General features: G+C 48.5%; 2 protein-coding genes, 1 long non-coding RNA gene and 1 pseudogene across 3 annotated transcripts; 3 read left to right on the top strand and 1 right to left on the bottom strand.

The window, feature by feature from the left end:
• Positions 1 to 3533: 3533 nt before the first annotated feature.
• On the top strand, positions 3534 to 4123 carry LOC109787248 (uncharacterized; annotated as a pseudogene).
• A 666-nt stretch (positions 4124 to 4789) lies between these two features.
• On the top strand, positions 4790 to 7471 carry LOC109787295 (GDP-fucose transporter 1). Its single transcript, XM_020345852.3, has 2 exons — positions 4790 to 5006; positions 6163 to 7471. The coding sequence occupies exon 2, from the start codon at positions 6180 to 6182 to the stop codon at positions 7191 to 7193; it is 1014 nt and encodes a 337-aa protein (XP_020201441.1). The 5' UTR covers positions 4790 to 5006; positions 6163 to 6179; the 3' UTR covers positions 7194 to 7471.
• A 1293-nt stretch (positions 7472 to 8764) lies between these two features.
• Positions 8765 to 15748, bottom strand: LOC109787294 (putative disease resistance RPP13-like protein 1). The gene is made up of 2 exons (XM_020345851.4): positions 15344 to 15748; positions 8765 to 11785 (listed from the first exon to the last, which is right to left on the bottom strand). The coding sequence occupies exons 1-2, from the start codon at positions 15629 to 15631 to the stop codon at positions 8819 to 8821; spliced, it is 3255 nt and encodes a 1084-aa protein (XP_020201440.1). The 5' UTR covers positions 15632 to 15748; the 3' UTR covers positions 8765 to 8818.
• Positions 11018 to 12386, top strand: LOC141023401 (uncharacterized). The gene is made up of 2 exons (XR_012184706.1): positions 11018 to 11274; positions 11350 to 12386. It is a non-coding gene; the product is annotated as an uncharacterized lncRNA (long non-coding RNA).
• Positions 15749 to 16217: the final 469 nt, after the last annotated feature.

Genomic DNA, 16217 nt, shown 5'->3' with positions numbered 1-16217 from the left:
TAGGTAATTTGTTCTTTTAGTTCTTCGGTTCTGCTACTATCTTGCTTACTCAGATAGGCCACTCATATCTTTCTATCTACTCCCTCCGTCCGGAAGGGACAAGCTTTTCCGGACGGAGGGAGTACCATTTTATCGATGCAGATTCGTGAACCTCAGATCATCTGATGCAAAGTCTTGTTTACCATCTCATGTATGTGCGGAGGATTTCAATGTTACTAACGTTCAGTCATCACACGATTTTGGATCGGCAACCGGGGAACATGGTTGTCTTGCACAACAAACTTCTTTTACAGATCCACCGATGAATTTGAATATGTACATTCTCTCGATTCGGTTCCAATGGATATATCAGTTTCTTCCCAATACAACCATCAACATACTAGGTGATTCTGAAATCTCTTCCTTCCATATTAATACTTTATTTCTTTATCCTCAAGTTACGTTATTTGAAATTGTTGCATTTAAGTTTCATTCATGTTGCTTAACTAGTTCTTAATGTCATAATGTAATGTAGATTTCAAAATCTTATGCATCCTGGACCGAGTGCTCGTTCTGATACTAATTCTGGTTTAGACCAAATGTCTTTGCTCTCAAGAGAGTGTAAATTGTACTCATATCTGCTCACAACCGAAAGAGGATCAACATGAGGGGGGAGTTGATCCTAGTGATACTGCTGACTACAACAGATTGTCACAAGAATTCGAAGAGTACATACTTTCATGCGATTTGCATCATATGTATTTTCCTATCATAATCTGCTTCTATGATTGTTATTTATTATATTTGCTAACAATATATCTGATGTCACAACAATATTTTTTTTTGAACCTGAGATGTCACAACAATCTTAATTCTATCAACATCTCATTTGATTCACTTTCATGGTGTTTGTTTAATTCTATCAACATCTCATTTTTGTTTGGCCGGCCGTACAACACCACATCTGGACCTCGGATCGGCAAGCGAAGCATGGGCTGCAGGAACGTCCATCCGCATGTTTCACTTTCCTGCAGGACGAAGATAACGTAGAGCACATCTTGGTCCAATGCGTGTATGCAAGGGAAGTCTGGCATGAATGTCTTCAAGAGCTCAACTTGAACGTGGTGAGGCCAACGACGGAGGACAACTTGTTGGATTGGTGGTTGGAGGCCAGGAGGGGTTTCAGGAAAGAGTTTAAACGTGGGTTCAACACTCTTGTGAGACCGGCAACACGCCGCGCCTGGAGTACCCAGCGCCCCTGTCCTTCTCTCGCCACCGCGGTAGTTCCAGGACGCCGCGATGAATGGAGACGACGACCTCCTCGTCATTGGGCTCCGGTTCTCTTTCCTCCGGGTCGCCGGCGCTCCGCCTCGTCAAGCCGGAGCCGCAAGAGACGCCGCACCCGCAGTGGCGCCCTCGTCATCAACGAGGGCGGCCGCCCCTCCCCTCGTTCCTACCGCCTCATTCGATCGAAGACCGAGCCGGGGTTGCTCCTCGTGAAGAAGGAGCACAAGGACATGGCCGCCGCCGACGAGACCGCCCTCAAGTGGGCGAATGCGTACTACATCCGCGAACAGGTGGAGCGCCAGCGCCGGGCCTACAAGGAGATCAAAGCTCGGCGCCGCGGACGCGAGGAGGGCGGCGTCATCGTCCTCGACAGTGATGGCGAGGACGCGCCCGGGCCGTCCAACCCCCCGCGCGTCGGTGACCTTGGTCAGGGGTGCAGCAGGGACGGCGGGACGCAGGGCGACGGCGATGATGACGACAATGGCGGCGACTACACATGGTTCTACAGGCTACTCGGCAGGTAGAAGGCGGGCGGTGGCAGCGGCGTAGTAGGGCTAGACGTAGTTGTTTTAAATCATGTTTTTTGTTTTTGTACAAATTTGAATAAAATAGCCGAGTTTGGACGGATTTTGTGTCGATTTGGGGGTGGCGGCTGGAAACACGTTCACGCCCACGCAGAAATTAACGCCGGTTCGACCGTAAGCGGCGCCCGAACGGCTGGAAATGCTTTAAAGGGCAGCTGTGGAAAATGCGCCCAGATCCAACTGATCTTTTTGCATTTGTTTAGACTAGCCACAATGGGTAGTAATATAGAGTAGTAACATGTTATTACCTCTATAGTGGGAAGTACTCCCTCCATTTCTTTTTACTCCTCATATAAGATTTGGTCAAAGTCAAACTACACAAAGTTTGACCAAATTTATATAAAAAAATATGAACATCTACAATATTAAAACTATATAGTATGAAAATACATTTCGTGGTGCATCTGATAATGTTGATTTCATATTGTCAATGTTTATATTTTTTAATGTAAAGTTAGTCAAACTTTACAAAGCTTGACTTTGACCAAACCTTATATGCAGACTAAAAAGAAACGAAGGGAGTAACATATGTGTGGTAACATGCAACATTTCATTTATTAGACTATATAAACTTATCTTGCCTTGATATGTGTGATGTTACTCATACTAGTAGTAACTAGTTATGTTACCACATGACTCTCTTTCTTCATTTATTGCTTGTCACACCATCTATTTTATCTAGATATGTGTGATATTACTATTTATGTTACTCCCACTATGGGTAGTCCACTACCCATAGTGGGAGTAACATAGGTAGTAACATCACACAATGGGAGTAACATAGATAAAATAGATGATGTGGCAAGCAATAAGTGAAGAAAAAGAGTCATGTAGTAACATAGCTAGTTACTACTAGTATGAGTAACATCACACATATCAAGACAAGATGAGTCTATAGCATAATAAATAAAGTGTTGCATGTTACCACACATATGTTACTCCCTACTATAGAGTTAGTAACATAGAGTAGTAACATGGGCATGTTACTACTCTATGTTACTACCCATTGTGGCTAGTCTTAGAGCATCTCCAATAGATGGTCCAAATGTAAAAACAACTAACTTTTGGACCGTTTGAGGCAAAAAACGCAGCTCCAACAGACGGTCCATATGTAAAAAAAAATTGAACCGCGGCCTCCTCGTGATGTAAAATACAACACCTCGTGATGCAAATATACATCACGAGATGCATCTGGTCCAAAACTAGCCGCCGCCCGCGAACGCCCAACCGCCACTTCATTTCCTTTCCCGCCCGCCCGCCCGCGACCTCCCGCACGTCCGCCGCCGCCCCGCTGCCGTCCCGCCGCCTCCACACCCCGCCGCCGCCCCGCCGCACGCCGCCCGCATCAGATCCGGCGCCGCCCCGCCCCCGCCGCTGTTTCCACGCCGCCCCGCCGCCCGCCCGCCGCGGATCCGGCCCCGCCGTAGCTCCGTCCGCCACCGCCCCGCAGATCCGCCCCGCCCCGCTCCGTCCTCCACCGCCCCGCCCGGCTCCGTCCTCCACCGCCCCGCCCGCCGTACCTCCTTCCGCCACCGCCCCGCACGCCGCCGCCGCCCCGCAGCTCCGCCCGCCCGGCTCCGTCCGCCACCGCCCCGCACACCGCCGCCGCCCCGCAGCTCCGCCCCGCCTGGCTCCATCCGCCACCGCCCCGGCCGCACGCCGCCGCCGCTCCACCGCTCTCCTATGGCGCCGAAGAAGACGCCGAAGGGCAAGTCGGGCTTCTTCGGCGTGAGGCAGAAGCCCTCCGGTAACCGGGGTGTGGAGTTCTCCGACGCCGGAAGGCGTTGGTGGATTGGCACGTACCCCTCCGCCCACGAGGCCGCGTGTGCCTACGACGTGGCGGTGTGGCGTGCCGAGAGGCCTCGGTCGCACCTCAACTTCCCAGAGATCGAGACTCGGGCGGAAGCGGAGATGCTTGTGCCGCAGGGCATCAACATGAAGGAGATCACGACGAAGAAGAAGAAGACGAAGAAGCCGTCGGTTGTCGTCAGTGCTGGCGAGACCGACGAGGAGGCGATGGCGAGGTTTGCTCGGGAGCATCCGGAGTACGTCCAGGCCGAGCTGGAGTACTACTGGAAGTGTGAGGCGGAGCAGAAGAAGAAGGGCCGAAGAAGGAGGACGAGGCCGGTCCCTCGACGGTGATCCCCATCGAGTCCTCTTCCGAGGAGTACTGGGCAGACTTCTCGGACGAGGAGGAGGAGGAGGAGGGGTGCGACGACCTGACGAAGGAGGAGTTCTGGGCGCAGTTCCGCAGCTCCGACGATGAGGAGTAGTTTATCTAGTAGTTTGAATAAGTAGTAGCTGAAGTTCATGTATGAAACTACGTTGAATTTGATGTTTGAACTATGTTGAGTGAACTAGTAGTATGTCGTTTTAAGAAATTTACATCTTCATTTTGGACCATCTATTGGAGTTGCTTTTTTGGACCATCAATTTGGCCCATCTGTTGGAGTTGAGCTTTTTTCAAAGCTCCAAAACGCACTTTTTAACGGTCCAAATTTTACGTCTCTGATTTTAGACCGCCGAATTTTGGACCATCTATGGGAGATGCTCTTAGGGTGTGTTTGGTTTCTGTGACCGAGTGGAACGGTATGAGTCGGTTCCGTCCTGAAGTACTTTGAAAAAAAATCATTCCATTCCATTCCACCAACTAAACATGGAGATGTAACCGTTCCATTCCACCTAACTGTTCATATCAAACACAGAGATGGAACCATTCTATTCTTATGAAATGGAACCATTACATTACATTCCACTTGGTTCTTACATTACATTCCACTTGGTTCTTGAACCAAACACACCTTCAGGGAGGACAAGGGAATGGATGGTCGAGGAAGCAGTACTCCCGTACCCCGCACCATCAATTTCGTGCAGGTTTTTCCGTGACTTAACGTAATCGTTTTGTCTCGATCGAGTCTCGACGACGGCGACGGACCTCTGTGCTGCGTTAAATGCTTTGTTTTTGTTCCAAAAAATCTCATCTTCCTCCTCCTCCTCCTCCTCCTCCTCCTTCTTCCTCTTCCCCTGACGTATAAATCCCTCTCGGCCACACACGCCGACACACAGACACCACACACGCGCGTCGCATTGCGGGCTTTGCACAAGCCCGGAGCCGGAGGCAAGGGTGGATGCTGCCGCGCGTCCTGACCTCTCCCCGTACGTACGCCCGTCTTCCTCCCCTCTCTCTGCTCCGCTGTGTGGCTCGCTTCTTTCTTGGGTTGGATTGCTGATCTGGAAAGTGTTCTCCGTTAACGCCCCTTCTCTTCCAGTTCTTGCTAATCCGCATCCGAGAAATCTCGGGGAACTTGGCCCGTTGGCCGTGAGATAATAAGATCGGGGGCCGGAACCGCTCGCCTTGATGTGGTGAATAGTAGATTCTTGGCTCAACTGAAAAGCCAAGACCTCGCAAAAAGAAAGAAAAACCAAGATAAAAGAAAAATCTTGGGGTTACTGTTACTACTACTTATGACTCGTTGCCTGTGTGATCTTAGCGCGGTTGCCCCCTGAATCTTGGTCGGGGCGCGACGCGGAGGACGAAAGCTGATGGTTTCTTGTCTTCATTCCTTCTGTTATTTGTTTGTGCAGCCAACCAGAGATCCCCCAAAACGAACGCGCTGTTTTGTGGTGTTTGCCCTCTTGCCCTGTTCGTCGGAAACTTAGGGTGCCTCATCTTAGGAGCTTCTTGCAGTTCCAGTACTAGCAGTAGTACTCAGTAGTCAGTACCAGTACTCCAGTAGCACGGCTTTTGCAGTAATTAGTGTCAAGCCGATTCTGCAGTAATTAATACCTAGCCCATTAATTGGGATACATAGGTACTTCTTTTGGTCCGGGTCAGACTTTGGTGAGCAGAGCACCACTTCAGCTTTGGGCCTTGGTATTTTATAGCCATAATACTCTCATGATTCATGCGCAAGTGAAACACACTGATTGCTTTAATCTGCTGACAGATGTGATCATAAGCCAGAGCAGCCAAGACATTAGCGCAGAAAATCATAGATAATCTGTCTAACATCATGCTAAGGGCCTTAAACTCTTGCTGCCTGTTGATTTTTCTAATGCGTCATGTTGTTGATGTGGCCATCTTAGTTATATTTGGTGGCCAGGTAGTACTAATTTAACAAGTGCATACTTCTGTGTAATTATGCGTCATTAAGAGTCCCTTTGGGGACATCTAAAAATATACGAGTCATGTCAAAATATCTAACTAGTTCTCTTAGAGGCAAAATAAGTTGAAGAATACTTGGGATATCTTGCAGTTCCATTAGATGTATGGTTTGGTCTCTCATGTGTGTTATTACTGAATCAATTTCAGGCGAATAATCTGGTCTCATGGCGAAGCAACACTATGCAACCAGCAGCCTTGTGATAGGCTATGCCTTGTGCTCGAGCTTGCTGGCGATCATTAACAAGTATGCCGTCACAAAGTTCAATTACCCTGGCCTCCTGACAACGCTACAGTACTTGACATCTGCTGCTGGTGTTTGGGCCCTTGGAAAGCTAGGTTTTCTCTGCCATGACCCCTTCAACCTGGAGACTGCCAAGAAATTTGCACCGGCTGCTATTGTCTTCTACCTCGCCATATTTACAAACACAAACCTCCTTGTTCATGCCAATGTGGACACGTTCATCGTTTTCAGATCCTTGACTCCGCTTTTGGTTGCTATTGCTGACACAACCTTCCGGAAGCAACCATGCCCTTCCAAGCTCACATTTTCATCCCTTGTTATCATATTGGGAGGAGCGGTTGGCTATGTGATAACAGATTCTGCATTCAGCCTCACAGCATACTCTTGGGCGCTTGCCTATCTGGTGACAATAACAGCTGAGATGGTGTACATCAAGCATATTGTGACGAATCTGGGTCTAAACACATGGGGTTTTGTGCTGTATAACAACCTTCTTTCCTTGATGATATCCCCCATCTTTTGGTTTTTGACAGGGGAGCACAAGTCGGTCTTCTCAGCAGTCGAATCACGGGTTGAGGGTTGGTTCCAGCTTGATGCCTTTGTCGCGGTGGCATTGTCATGCTTGTTTGGGTTACTCATCAGCTTCTTTGGCTTTGCGGCTAGGAAAGCAATCTCAGCCACGGCATTCACGGTGACTGGGGTTGTGAACAAGTTCCTCACAGTGGCAATCAATGTGACAATCTGGGACAAGCACGCCAGTGCATTTGGTTTGGTTAGCCTGCTATTCACTCTTGCTGGTGGAGTACTCTATCAGCAATCAGTTACTGCAAAAGGAAATATTGCATCAGCTCAGCGTGAAACGGCATCGGAGGAACTTAAGGACGAAAGTGACAGTGCTGAGTATGATGAGGAGAAACAGAAGCTTATTTCATCTTGAGTGCCTAGTGCATGAAGAGTGCCATTCTTAGCTTTAGGTCGACAGGTTTGTCCTTTAATTTTGCTTAATAGGCCCTTTGCAACAGAACCATACAATAGGCAGTGCCAGTGGTAGTACACAATATTTCCTTGACAACTAGAAGGGGCTTTCTGTCCGTGTTACTCATTTCTACTGGAAGAAAACTAGATTAAATTACTGTTTTTATGGTAGGAGTGATGCCCGTTGTAAACTTGTAATACAATACCTATATGGATATCTCATATTATTCTTGATAATTATATATTGGCCATTGGTGCCTTTTGTGGTAACAAAAAACAACAAAGAAAGGGGATTTGCGTCCAGATGCTTTGGAGCAAGCAAGCATTGGGACCATGGTTTTGCCTCGGAACAAGCTGTGGTATACTTGCGGTAGTCTGGCAACGATGTTTCTTAACATGGTTTTGCCTGAACTCTTGACGGGAGGTCTAATCCAGGTAAGGCGAAGAGGCCAAGCTTATGACCATGTCCCCGGTGACGGAGTCAATTGGTCTTTTGGATAGTCGTGCTTATGTTGTAACCTCGGTAGCATGGATTCCTTCACAGAGTTTATGGCATTCCTCGACAGAAAAGTAGCACTAGGTCACCCTTGAGGGTTAGAGAGTTCATTCAAATGGAAGAGATGTACTTCCTCCGTTTCAAAATAATTGAAGTTTTAGGATTGTCCTAAGTCAAACTTCATTAAGTTTTACCAAGTCTATATAAAATTTATCAACATCTACAAAATAAAATTTACTTCATTAGATTCATTATGAAATAAATTTTCATATTGTATATATTTGATATTGTAGGTCTTTGCGGATTTTTCAATAGACTTGGTCAAACTTAAAAAAAGTTTGACTAAGAAAAACATAGAACTTCAATTATTTTGGAACAGAGGGAGTATTAAAGTACATGTACCCATAGGGTGTTCTTCAACAGGCTGAAGGCCATGCACGAATCACCCATAGCTGGAGGCATTTAGTCTAATCTGGTCTGTACACTTGGTCCATGAGAGGGAGGTGTTACTTTGTCCATGGTCCATGGTGGACTGTAGCTAGGTGTCTCTCTCTTCCCCCTAGTAGGCTTGACTGACTTGAAGCATTGACTTTCTCTTTTATACTTGCATTTCTTTCTCCTCTCATCCTTGGCATGTGACAATCAGACAATGTTGCCATTATGCAGAGAGCTTGTGAGTGGAAAAATAAATCTTGAGTAGATTATAAGGAAGAACATATTGTTTCCAATAGTGATTCAGCTTCCTCCCCTGTCTTTTTTCGTCGAATGCAGCAGCAGCATCACTGGATAGAGAAAGCATGTATCTTCTTTTATTTTCTATACAGTACACAGGGTAATATCTCAGAAAACGTCAGTGCTTGATATATACATCGGCTACTGCCTTTTCCCCCCCAATGAGTTAATGCCTTATATTCCCCCCCCCCACACACACACACACACACACACACTTATTTTGGAACGGAGGGAGTACATGGTGAGCCATTACCCCACAAGCAGCATTTAGCAGACAACACAGGCAAATTTACAATGAGTACATGTACCACTGAAATATTCGATCCTTTCCTTTCCACATGGTTTTGTTTCCTCCAATCTTAGTTCGAAGCTTTACAGATACTGAAGAAGTAAAGACACCAAAAACATGCTATGATAGCGAAGAAGACGAGGAAGACTCCTATGACTTTAATCTCCTCAACCATGGACAGCAAAAGCACCAGGGCAGTGGCAAGCAGAGGAATCAAATACCATTTGATGGTATTGTGCATGCTGATTCGAGAGATAAAACTCCTAGCCATGAAATGTGAAGACCAGCCCTCCAATTGATGGTCAACTACTGACCTGACAACAAGATCTCGTTGCTCTCCAAATGCTTGGAAATCGCCCATCTTCTTTGTGTATGTGAAGAATGGAGATCCATCAGTCAGGTTACCATAAACTTTTTCGATGTCACGAATGGCCGGCCAATCTTTGCCACTGGGAACTAACATGCCGAGCAGTTCCTCGGTGCCGAAGACAGTCAACGTCTGTAGCACTGAAGCGTGCCCTGTCAACCAATCTGGAAGCCTTGTGAGCTCTCTGTCTACTATGCGGAGGTGCTTTACACATCTGAGTCCCTTCACATCTTGCAGCCCAGAGCAGCCAATGACCATCAGGACTTCAAGTGATGGAAGATTGGAGACAATAGTAAGAGTTTTGCTGTCTTGCACAATTAGCTCTTTGAGCATGGGTAGGTTGCCAATTACTATGAGGCTACCAGCAGCAACGACCTTCATGCTTGTCAGTTGTTTGGAGTACTCAAGGCAAGCTGGGAGTGACTCTATGTTGGGGCAGCTATCTAGATGAAACTTGATCAGGGAAGGAAAGTCACCAGCTTGGAATCCTGTCCATGACTCCAACTTGTCCATGTCATCTACATGGAGATGCTCTAGCTTCAGAAATGCTGGTCCTGTGTACCGCCCTCGCTGAATGGTGCACAACTTGGAACAGCCAGTTATGGTGAGAAACTTGAGTTGAGGTAGCTGTCCGAGACAAGGGAGGCTCTCACAGAATTTGCAATCAGCAAGAACCAGCCGTTGGAGACTGGGGAGCTGTGGCAACCAATCTGGAAATAATCGCCCGTGGTAACTTGCTATTTTGAGAGACTCTAGGCATCCGGGTGGGCAGAGACTGTTAAGAACTCCATGGAGCCTTCTAGCTTCTGCCGCTGGTACGTGTAGATGCATATCACTGGTGCTACCACATAGATCAAGCTGTGTGAGGTGAGACTTCATCTCCAGTGCAGCTTCTTGTGCCCTGGTAAACTGCACAACTCTGTCTATCTTCAGTATCTGGAGGCTTCTCAAAGAATTCATATGTTCCAGGTCTTCCAATGGCCACCCACTGACATCCTTCTCAGTTACTTCCTTATGATTCACTATGAAACCACGCAGAGTAGTTAGCTGCTTCAAGTCTACCAAGCTTGGCAAGACAAGCTGTGGCGCTGATCCTTCAAGATCGAGGCACTGCAAGTTGTGCAGCTTACTGATTCCCTCTGGCAGAGAATGAAGCCCATTGCAACACCGGAGGAGCAAGAATTGCAGATTTCTGAGGCTCTCAATGGACTCTGGAAGTTCCATGATTTGAGTCAGAGAAAGATTTAAGAGCCTAAGGTGATGGAGAAGTGCTATTGACCCTGGAATGTGCCTAATACCGGTGCCAGTAAGGTCCAACACTCTCAAATATCTCCGCCCCATAAACACTTTGTCCAGGCCACGGTCAGCCAAGGGATTCTTGCAGATAACTGTCCTGAACCTTGTCAGATTTCCTGCTTCTTCAATACTAGATGCCCACTTGTTCTTCCCAAACCACCGGTGCTTAATTATGAGTTGCAAAACAGACCTGACACAGCCATGTACTGTGCATCTTGTCATGTCAGCAGAGCCAATCTCAGGCTCCAGAAGGTTTGTGAGTACCAGCTCCCTGTAAAAGCGGTCTGCGATATCTTGAGGATCACAGTCATTTTCTTCTTCGATGATAAAGCCCTCTGCTATCCACATCTGAGTAACAACATGCTGGCTAATCACAAAGCCTTCTGGGAGCTGCAGGCAGTAAAGGAAACATAGCTTCAAACGGTATGGCAAATTACTGTATGCCATGTAGACAGGCCCACTCAGTTTCTTCATCCCACCAGGAATGTCCTCCAGATCCAAGGACCACAGTTCACTTTCATTAACCTGCTTCCACTCTGCGTGTGTTGGGTCCTTGGTTGCTAGGACACCGCCGATAATCTTGATAGTCAGTGGGACCTTGTTGCACCTCTGGATAATTGTTATCGCAATTTCCCTCAAGTTCTCCTTGTCATGTTCCTTGTCCAGGCCAGCACTAGCACAGAGCAGAGTCCAGCAATCTTGGAAAGGCCATTCCTGCATATTATGAATGTAGCTACGGTTCATTCCTGCTGCAACACTCTGGTCTCGAGTTGTGATCAGAATTCGGCTTCCATGCTTCACAAACGAGCGATCTTCCAGGAAACTCTCTTGGTTATGGTGACTCGATATATCATCAAGAACCAGTAAGAATTTCTTCTCTTCAAGTATTACAGCCAACATGTCCATAATTTTCTCCCTACTTTGTTCTTCTGCTCCAGGTTTCCCACCAGCGGCACGTATGACTGCGGACAGTAATCCCGCACCAGTTGAGTCTTTGGAACCATCTACCCATATGGTTGTATTGAAAACATTTCTCGTGTAGCAATCATCATATACTTTTCTTGCCAATCTAGTCTTGCCAATTCCACAGCACCCAACTATGGCAACAACAGTGCTGGAGCTTTGGCTGTCAGTCAAAATATCAATCAACTCCATCTTTTCCTGCTCTAGGTTTCCCAGGCTACCAGAGTTAGTGGACGGACTCCCGGAAAATTTACTTATCCAATCATGTCGCTGCCAGTCCATTTGTATAAGATCTTGTTCCCGTCCCCGCTGTAAAATCGCAAGCACTTTCTTGCCCAGCTTTTCAATATTGGTGTTCAATTTCTTCTCTGTCCTATGGACAGCTGATGATGGTAAGAGCCAACGGAGAATCTGTTCAGGTTGATTTTTTCTTGTTAGTGATCAGAAATAAATGAAATAACAAGGACCTATTCAGGTTCAATTTCTTCAGTGTCATATGAAAAGGCTTAGAAAATCCAGACAAAATGCCAAAAACTACAAGACAAGGCTTGTCAACATACTTTAACATACCATTCGGCTGTAAATCACTTTGGAGACAACTCATCTCAAGTGAAGCTAAACTAAATATTTCAAATTGGAAAAACATATTGTTCCAGCAAGACTTGACTTCATCAGGATTTCGAAGGGTATGCATAATTTCTCCAATAATAACTCTTGGGCAGTTGTATTACATTTTTTTTCAGTAAGTATTGCACAGTTGCAATTTTCGATTTGGCCGTTTATTCTTTCTGTCACGAGCGTACTATTATCTTTTTGTGAATTTATATATACTTGAAACAATAATGTAACTCTTTGGACTGCATTGTACAGTCATGCTGCGTTTTTTCTGCAGTCATGCTGAAGTATGCGGACAAAAGATGAAAAGTGTGTTTGATGTACAAACTATAAATTGGAACGGTTCACATGTACTACTCCCTTAGATTCATATTAATTATCGTTGATTTAGTACAAATTAATTTAAGATGTTTTGTTACGTTTATTTTTGGTGAATACGCATTGTTGCGTATCATTTCATTGAAGGGGGAGGGGGTGGGGGGTGTCATAGGGCGCAGCTCTATGGGGCGTACACGCTACAGCGTCCCAGGGAGTGCGAGATGAGAAGAGGATGCTCGGCCTCAATACAAGTGTTCTCAGGTTACAGGAATAATTGATGCTAGCCTAGTTGCTCCAGCACGCGCCCGTAAGCAGGCCTCGTCTTTGATTGTGCGAGCAAGATCGTTGTTCGATGGCCGGAGGTTGTCAAACACACTGGTGTTCCGGTGCTTCCAGAGGGACTAAGCGATGATGGAGTTGGTCCCTTTACAGAGGTGGGCTGGGGCGGTGCTGCTGCCACCAGTTGAAGAAGCCATTTGTCGGGCTCGGTGTAGGGATTGGTAGGCGACACCGGGAGAGGATCTCATGCCAGGTTATTCTGGAAAAGGCGCATTAGACGAGCAGGTGATCAAGGACTCTGGCTCCTGACTGCAAAATTTGCAGAGGGGGGGCGTGAGGTAGGCCGTGGCGAGCGCGGCGCTCGGCAGTCTAGCACCGGTCCATGGAGGCGAGCCAAAGGAAGAACTTAGCGCCAGTCGGGGCCCGGGAACGTCAGATGAGGCGCCAAAAGGGGGTGGTGGTCGATCCGAGGAACATGGCCTTGTACGCAGAGTTGGTCATGTATAACCCATTGCTGGTCCACTTACCTATGATTTTGTCTGGCTCGGCACATAGTTGAACTCGTTGGATCCGCCGCCAGAGGTCGACGTACTCGATTGCAGCAGCAGGGCTCATGGCTCCGTGGATGTCTCTGATCCACAGTGAAACCTGGAGAGCATCACAGACCAGGCATTGGGGTGTCACCGGCGTGGGACAAGAGAAATCAGGGCTGGGGCCATCTCAGCAGCAGATGTTCCCTCGATCCAGTGATCGGTCTAAAAGCGACACGTTTTGCCGTCCCCAATGGCCCAAGTAGTGGATGCGTCATGCGCGGAAGAACTGACTCGTCTCCTCGTCGCTTGGGAGCTGAAGGTGGCTCCAAGCGCGATCTGGGCGTGTAGCTTGTATCCATAGCCAACAAGCACGTAGGGCAGTGCTCGTATGGTGGAGATCGCGCACCGCGAGGCCGCCACAGGAGAGCTTGGGCCAGCTAACGAAGTAGCAGCCGTGCTGGGCGTCCTTGCGGCCATGCCAAAGGAAGTCTCTAACCACCGTGGTGATTTTTTGAGAATCGTGGGGTTTAAGGCCATGGCGAGGAGGATGTGGACCGGCATGGCAGTAAGCACGTGGCGCACCAGAGTAAGGGGCCCGGTGCGTGATAGAAGGGACGCTTTCCAGGTGGCAAGCTTCTTGATAAGCCTGTCGACCAAAGGGAACAACACGGAGGCATGGCACTTGCGGAAGGTGAGCGGCAATTCGAGGTAGGGGATGGGGAAGTCTTTCACGACGCAAGAGAGCTCGGTGGCGATCGCGTTGGCAATGTTGGCCATGCACTGGATAGGTAATGCCGAGCATTTGGCGAAATTTGTGTGCAGGCCAGAGGCGTCTCCAAACATCCGTAAGAGCTCAGGGATGGTAGCTTGCTCGGGTGGGTTAGAAGATGACTACGTCATGGGCGAAGAGAGAGATGCTTGAGGCCACGTGCCTAGTGGTGAGCTGCTGCAGCATGCCGGCGGACACAACATGCTGGAGGAGGGAGTTCAGAGTGTCGATGACGATAGCGAAGAGCATGGGTGAGAGCGGATCGCCCTGGCTGCGCCCGCAAGCATGATCCACAGGTGGCCCCTGGTTGCCGTTGATGAGGACACGGGTGGAGGCCGTAGACGTGAGATGGAGACCCATTCACACCAACGTCGGCCGAAGCCGAGGTGCACTAGGGTTTTGAGGAGGAAGGGCCAGGAGACCGTGTCGAAGGCCTTAGCGATGTCGAGTTTGAGGAGAACCCGTGACGCCTTGTTATTGTGGAGTAATCTAGTCGTTTGTTGGACAAGAAGGAAAATGTTGTGCACGTATCACCCGGCTATAAATGCGCTTTGGTTGGCGGAGACGATTTTCCCCATCCTCGGAGTGAGACGCAGCGAGAGGACCTTGACAAACAATTTGGCGATGATGTGGATCAAACTGATGGGCCGGTAGTCGATGAGCGTGGCGACATCAGACTTCTTAGGTAGGAGGGTAAGCGGAGCCTCGTTGAGCTTGTGAAATCCGCGCCCATTCATGGTGTAGAGCTTGTCAAAGGCCTCACAGATGTCAGCCTTAATGATTGGCCAACATGCTCAAAGGAACTCGGAAGTACTAAATCCGTCTGGCCCAGGCGCCTTGCCCGTTGGCATTTTCTTGATAGCCTCCCAGATCTCATGCTCAGAGAACGGAGCGTCGAGCTCTAGCAGGTCAAAACACCGATCATCGATGATGTCAAGGCGGATGGAGTGAGTACGCGCTGATGCGGTTCCAAGAACGGAGGAGAGGTGCCCGTACACTGCCTGCGTCATGAAAGCCGCGTCGGTGATAGTGTCGTCGCGCACCCGCAGACTAGGGATGCGTTTCTTTTGGCTTCTGTGTGCGGCATGAAGCTTGTAGAATGCAGAATTTGTGAGAGGGTGTATTAATCTGAATCTGGCACATGCAGAGCCAGCGAAATAGTCTCCACGCAACCCAAAAGGTTGACCAACTGGGCGATGAGTTTATAGAGACAAGATTAAGGAGATCGTTGCGTCATGAAATGGGCACCCATGCATCGCGCGGCAAGCGCGATCAGCTATCTACAAATCTGCCCCTTGAAAAAATTGAGCACCTATGGGCCTTGTTTGGAATTAATGGAGGAGAAATACAGGAATTTCGGAAAGCCAAAAAATGAATTTGAAGATGCCATTCATGCTGAACGAGTGCATGGGTAGGATACTTGGCACGGAATCTATCCAGACCAAAAGCACTTACTGATGGTCTCCTAGCCCCCTCCGGCGACGGCTGCTGCTCCTTCTCCTTCTCCACGTGAGCCTCCAGATCGTCCACCGCGTCGTCCCAGGCGTACGCGGCCTCCTGGTACGCCACCAGCCACGCCGTGGTCGCCTTGCGGCTCATCGCCCTCGCCTCTGCGCCGGTGACCTTGCTCTTCCTGTCTGTCGCCGTCTCCGCCGGTGGCTGGAGCGTGCCAGTCGTCGGCCGTCGCCTCCGTGGCGGCCGAGTGGCCACGGCGCGGCTCAGGGAGGGGCTCACGTCGGCCATCACCGGACGGCGTGTTTGTCAGTTTGTTGTTGGCAACTGCCGTCGGCTTGTCCGCCGGGCGCAACTTCCTTATGTTCTGCTGTCGAGGGATTGTGCTGCGTCCATTGACTTGCCAACAGGGCTTGATGCACGTCTCTCCCTGAGCCAAAATAGTTTAGTCGTTAAATTTCAGTGATCCACAGGCTGTTTTTTTATATAAATCTGATTGGAAGAGCCAACGACGTGTTTTGTCCCTCTAATCGACATGGCACCCCCGTCCCACATAGCTTACCGTGATATTGTCTTTTTTTTTTGCCGGTTTACCATCTATCCTGCTCGCTAAATCGGGCCAGCGTGTTTTCTTTTCTCCGCGGGTTGCTTAGGCCTTCCATCATGTTGCCGGTGCTCAAAAAGGTGCCGCATCATCACCGTTGCCCAAAGAAAAATTTATGGCACAAACTTCACCATAGAGGGCACCGCTCACTGTAAAATAAGGAATAAACAAGTCCATTGATCGAGCTACCAGGGGGCTTCCGGCTAGCTTTGCAGAGTTTGACATCAGAGTAGACCCATAAATTTTTTTTGGGTCCAGCTGAGCAATGTAGGG

This window comes from Aegilops tauschii, chromosome 5 (genome assembly GCF_002575655.3).
Source record: "Aegilops tauschii subsp. strangulata cultivar AL8/78 chromosome 5, Aet v6.0, whole genome shotgun sequence".
Classification (NCBI taxonomy): domain Eukaryota; kingdom Viridiplantae; phylum Streptophyta; class Magnoliopsida; order Poales; family Poaceae; genus Aegilops; species Aegilops tauschii.
Note: the sequence above shows the minus strand (reverse complement) of the source record. Positions and strands in the feature narration are given on the sequence as shown.

Excerpts from the sequence above, each read along its gene's own strand:
- LOC109787295 (XM_020345852.3), top strand. The coding sequence starts at position 6,180 with ATGGCGAAGCAACACTATGCAACCAGCAGCCTTGTGATAGGCTATGCC.
- LOC109787294 (XM_020345851.4), bottom strand. The coding sequence starts at position 15,631 with ATGGCCGACGTGAGCCCCTCCCTGAGCCGCGCCGTGGCCACTCGGCCG. Across the intron at positions 11,786-15,343 it reads AGGGGGCTAGGAGACCATCA|ATTCTCCGTTGGCTCTTACC; the intron begins GTAAGTGCTTTT and ends CAACCTGAACAG.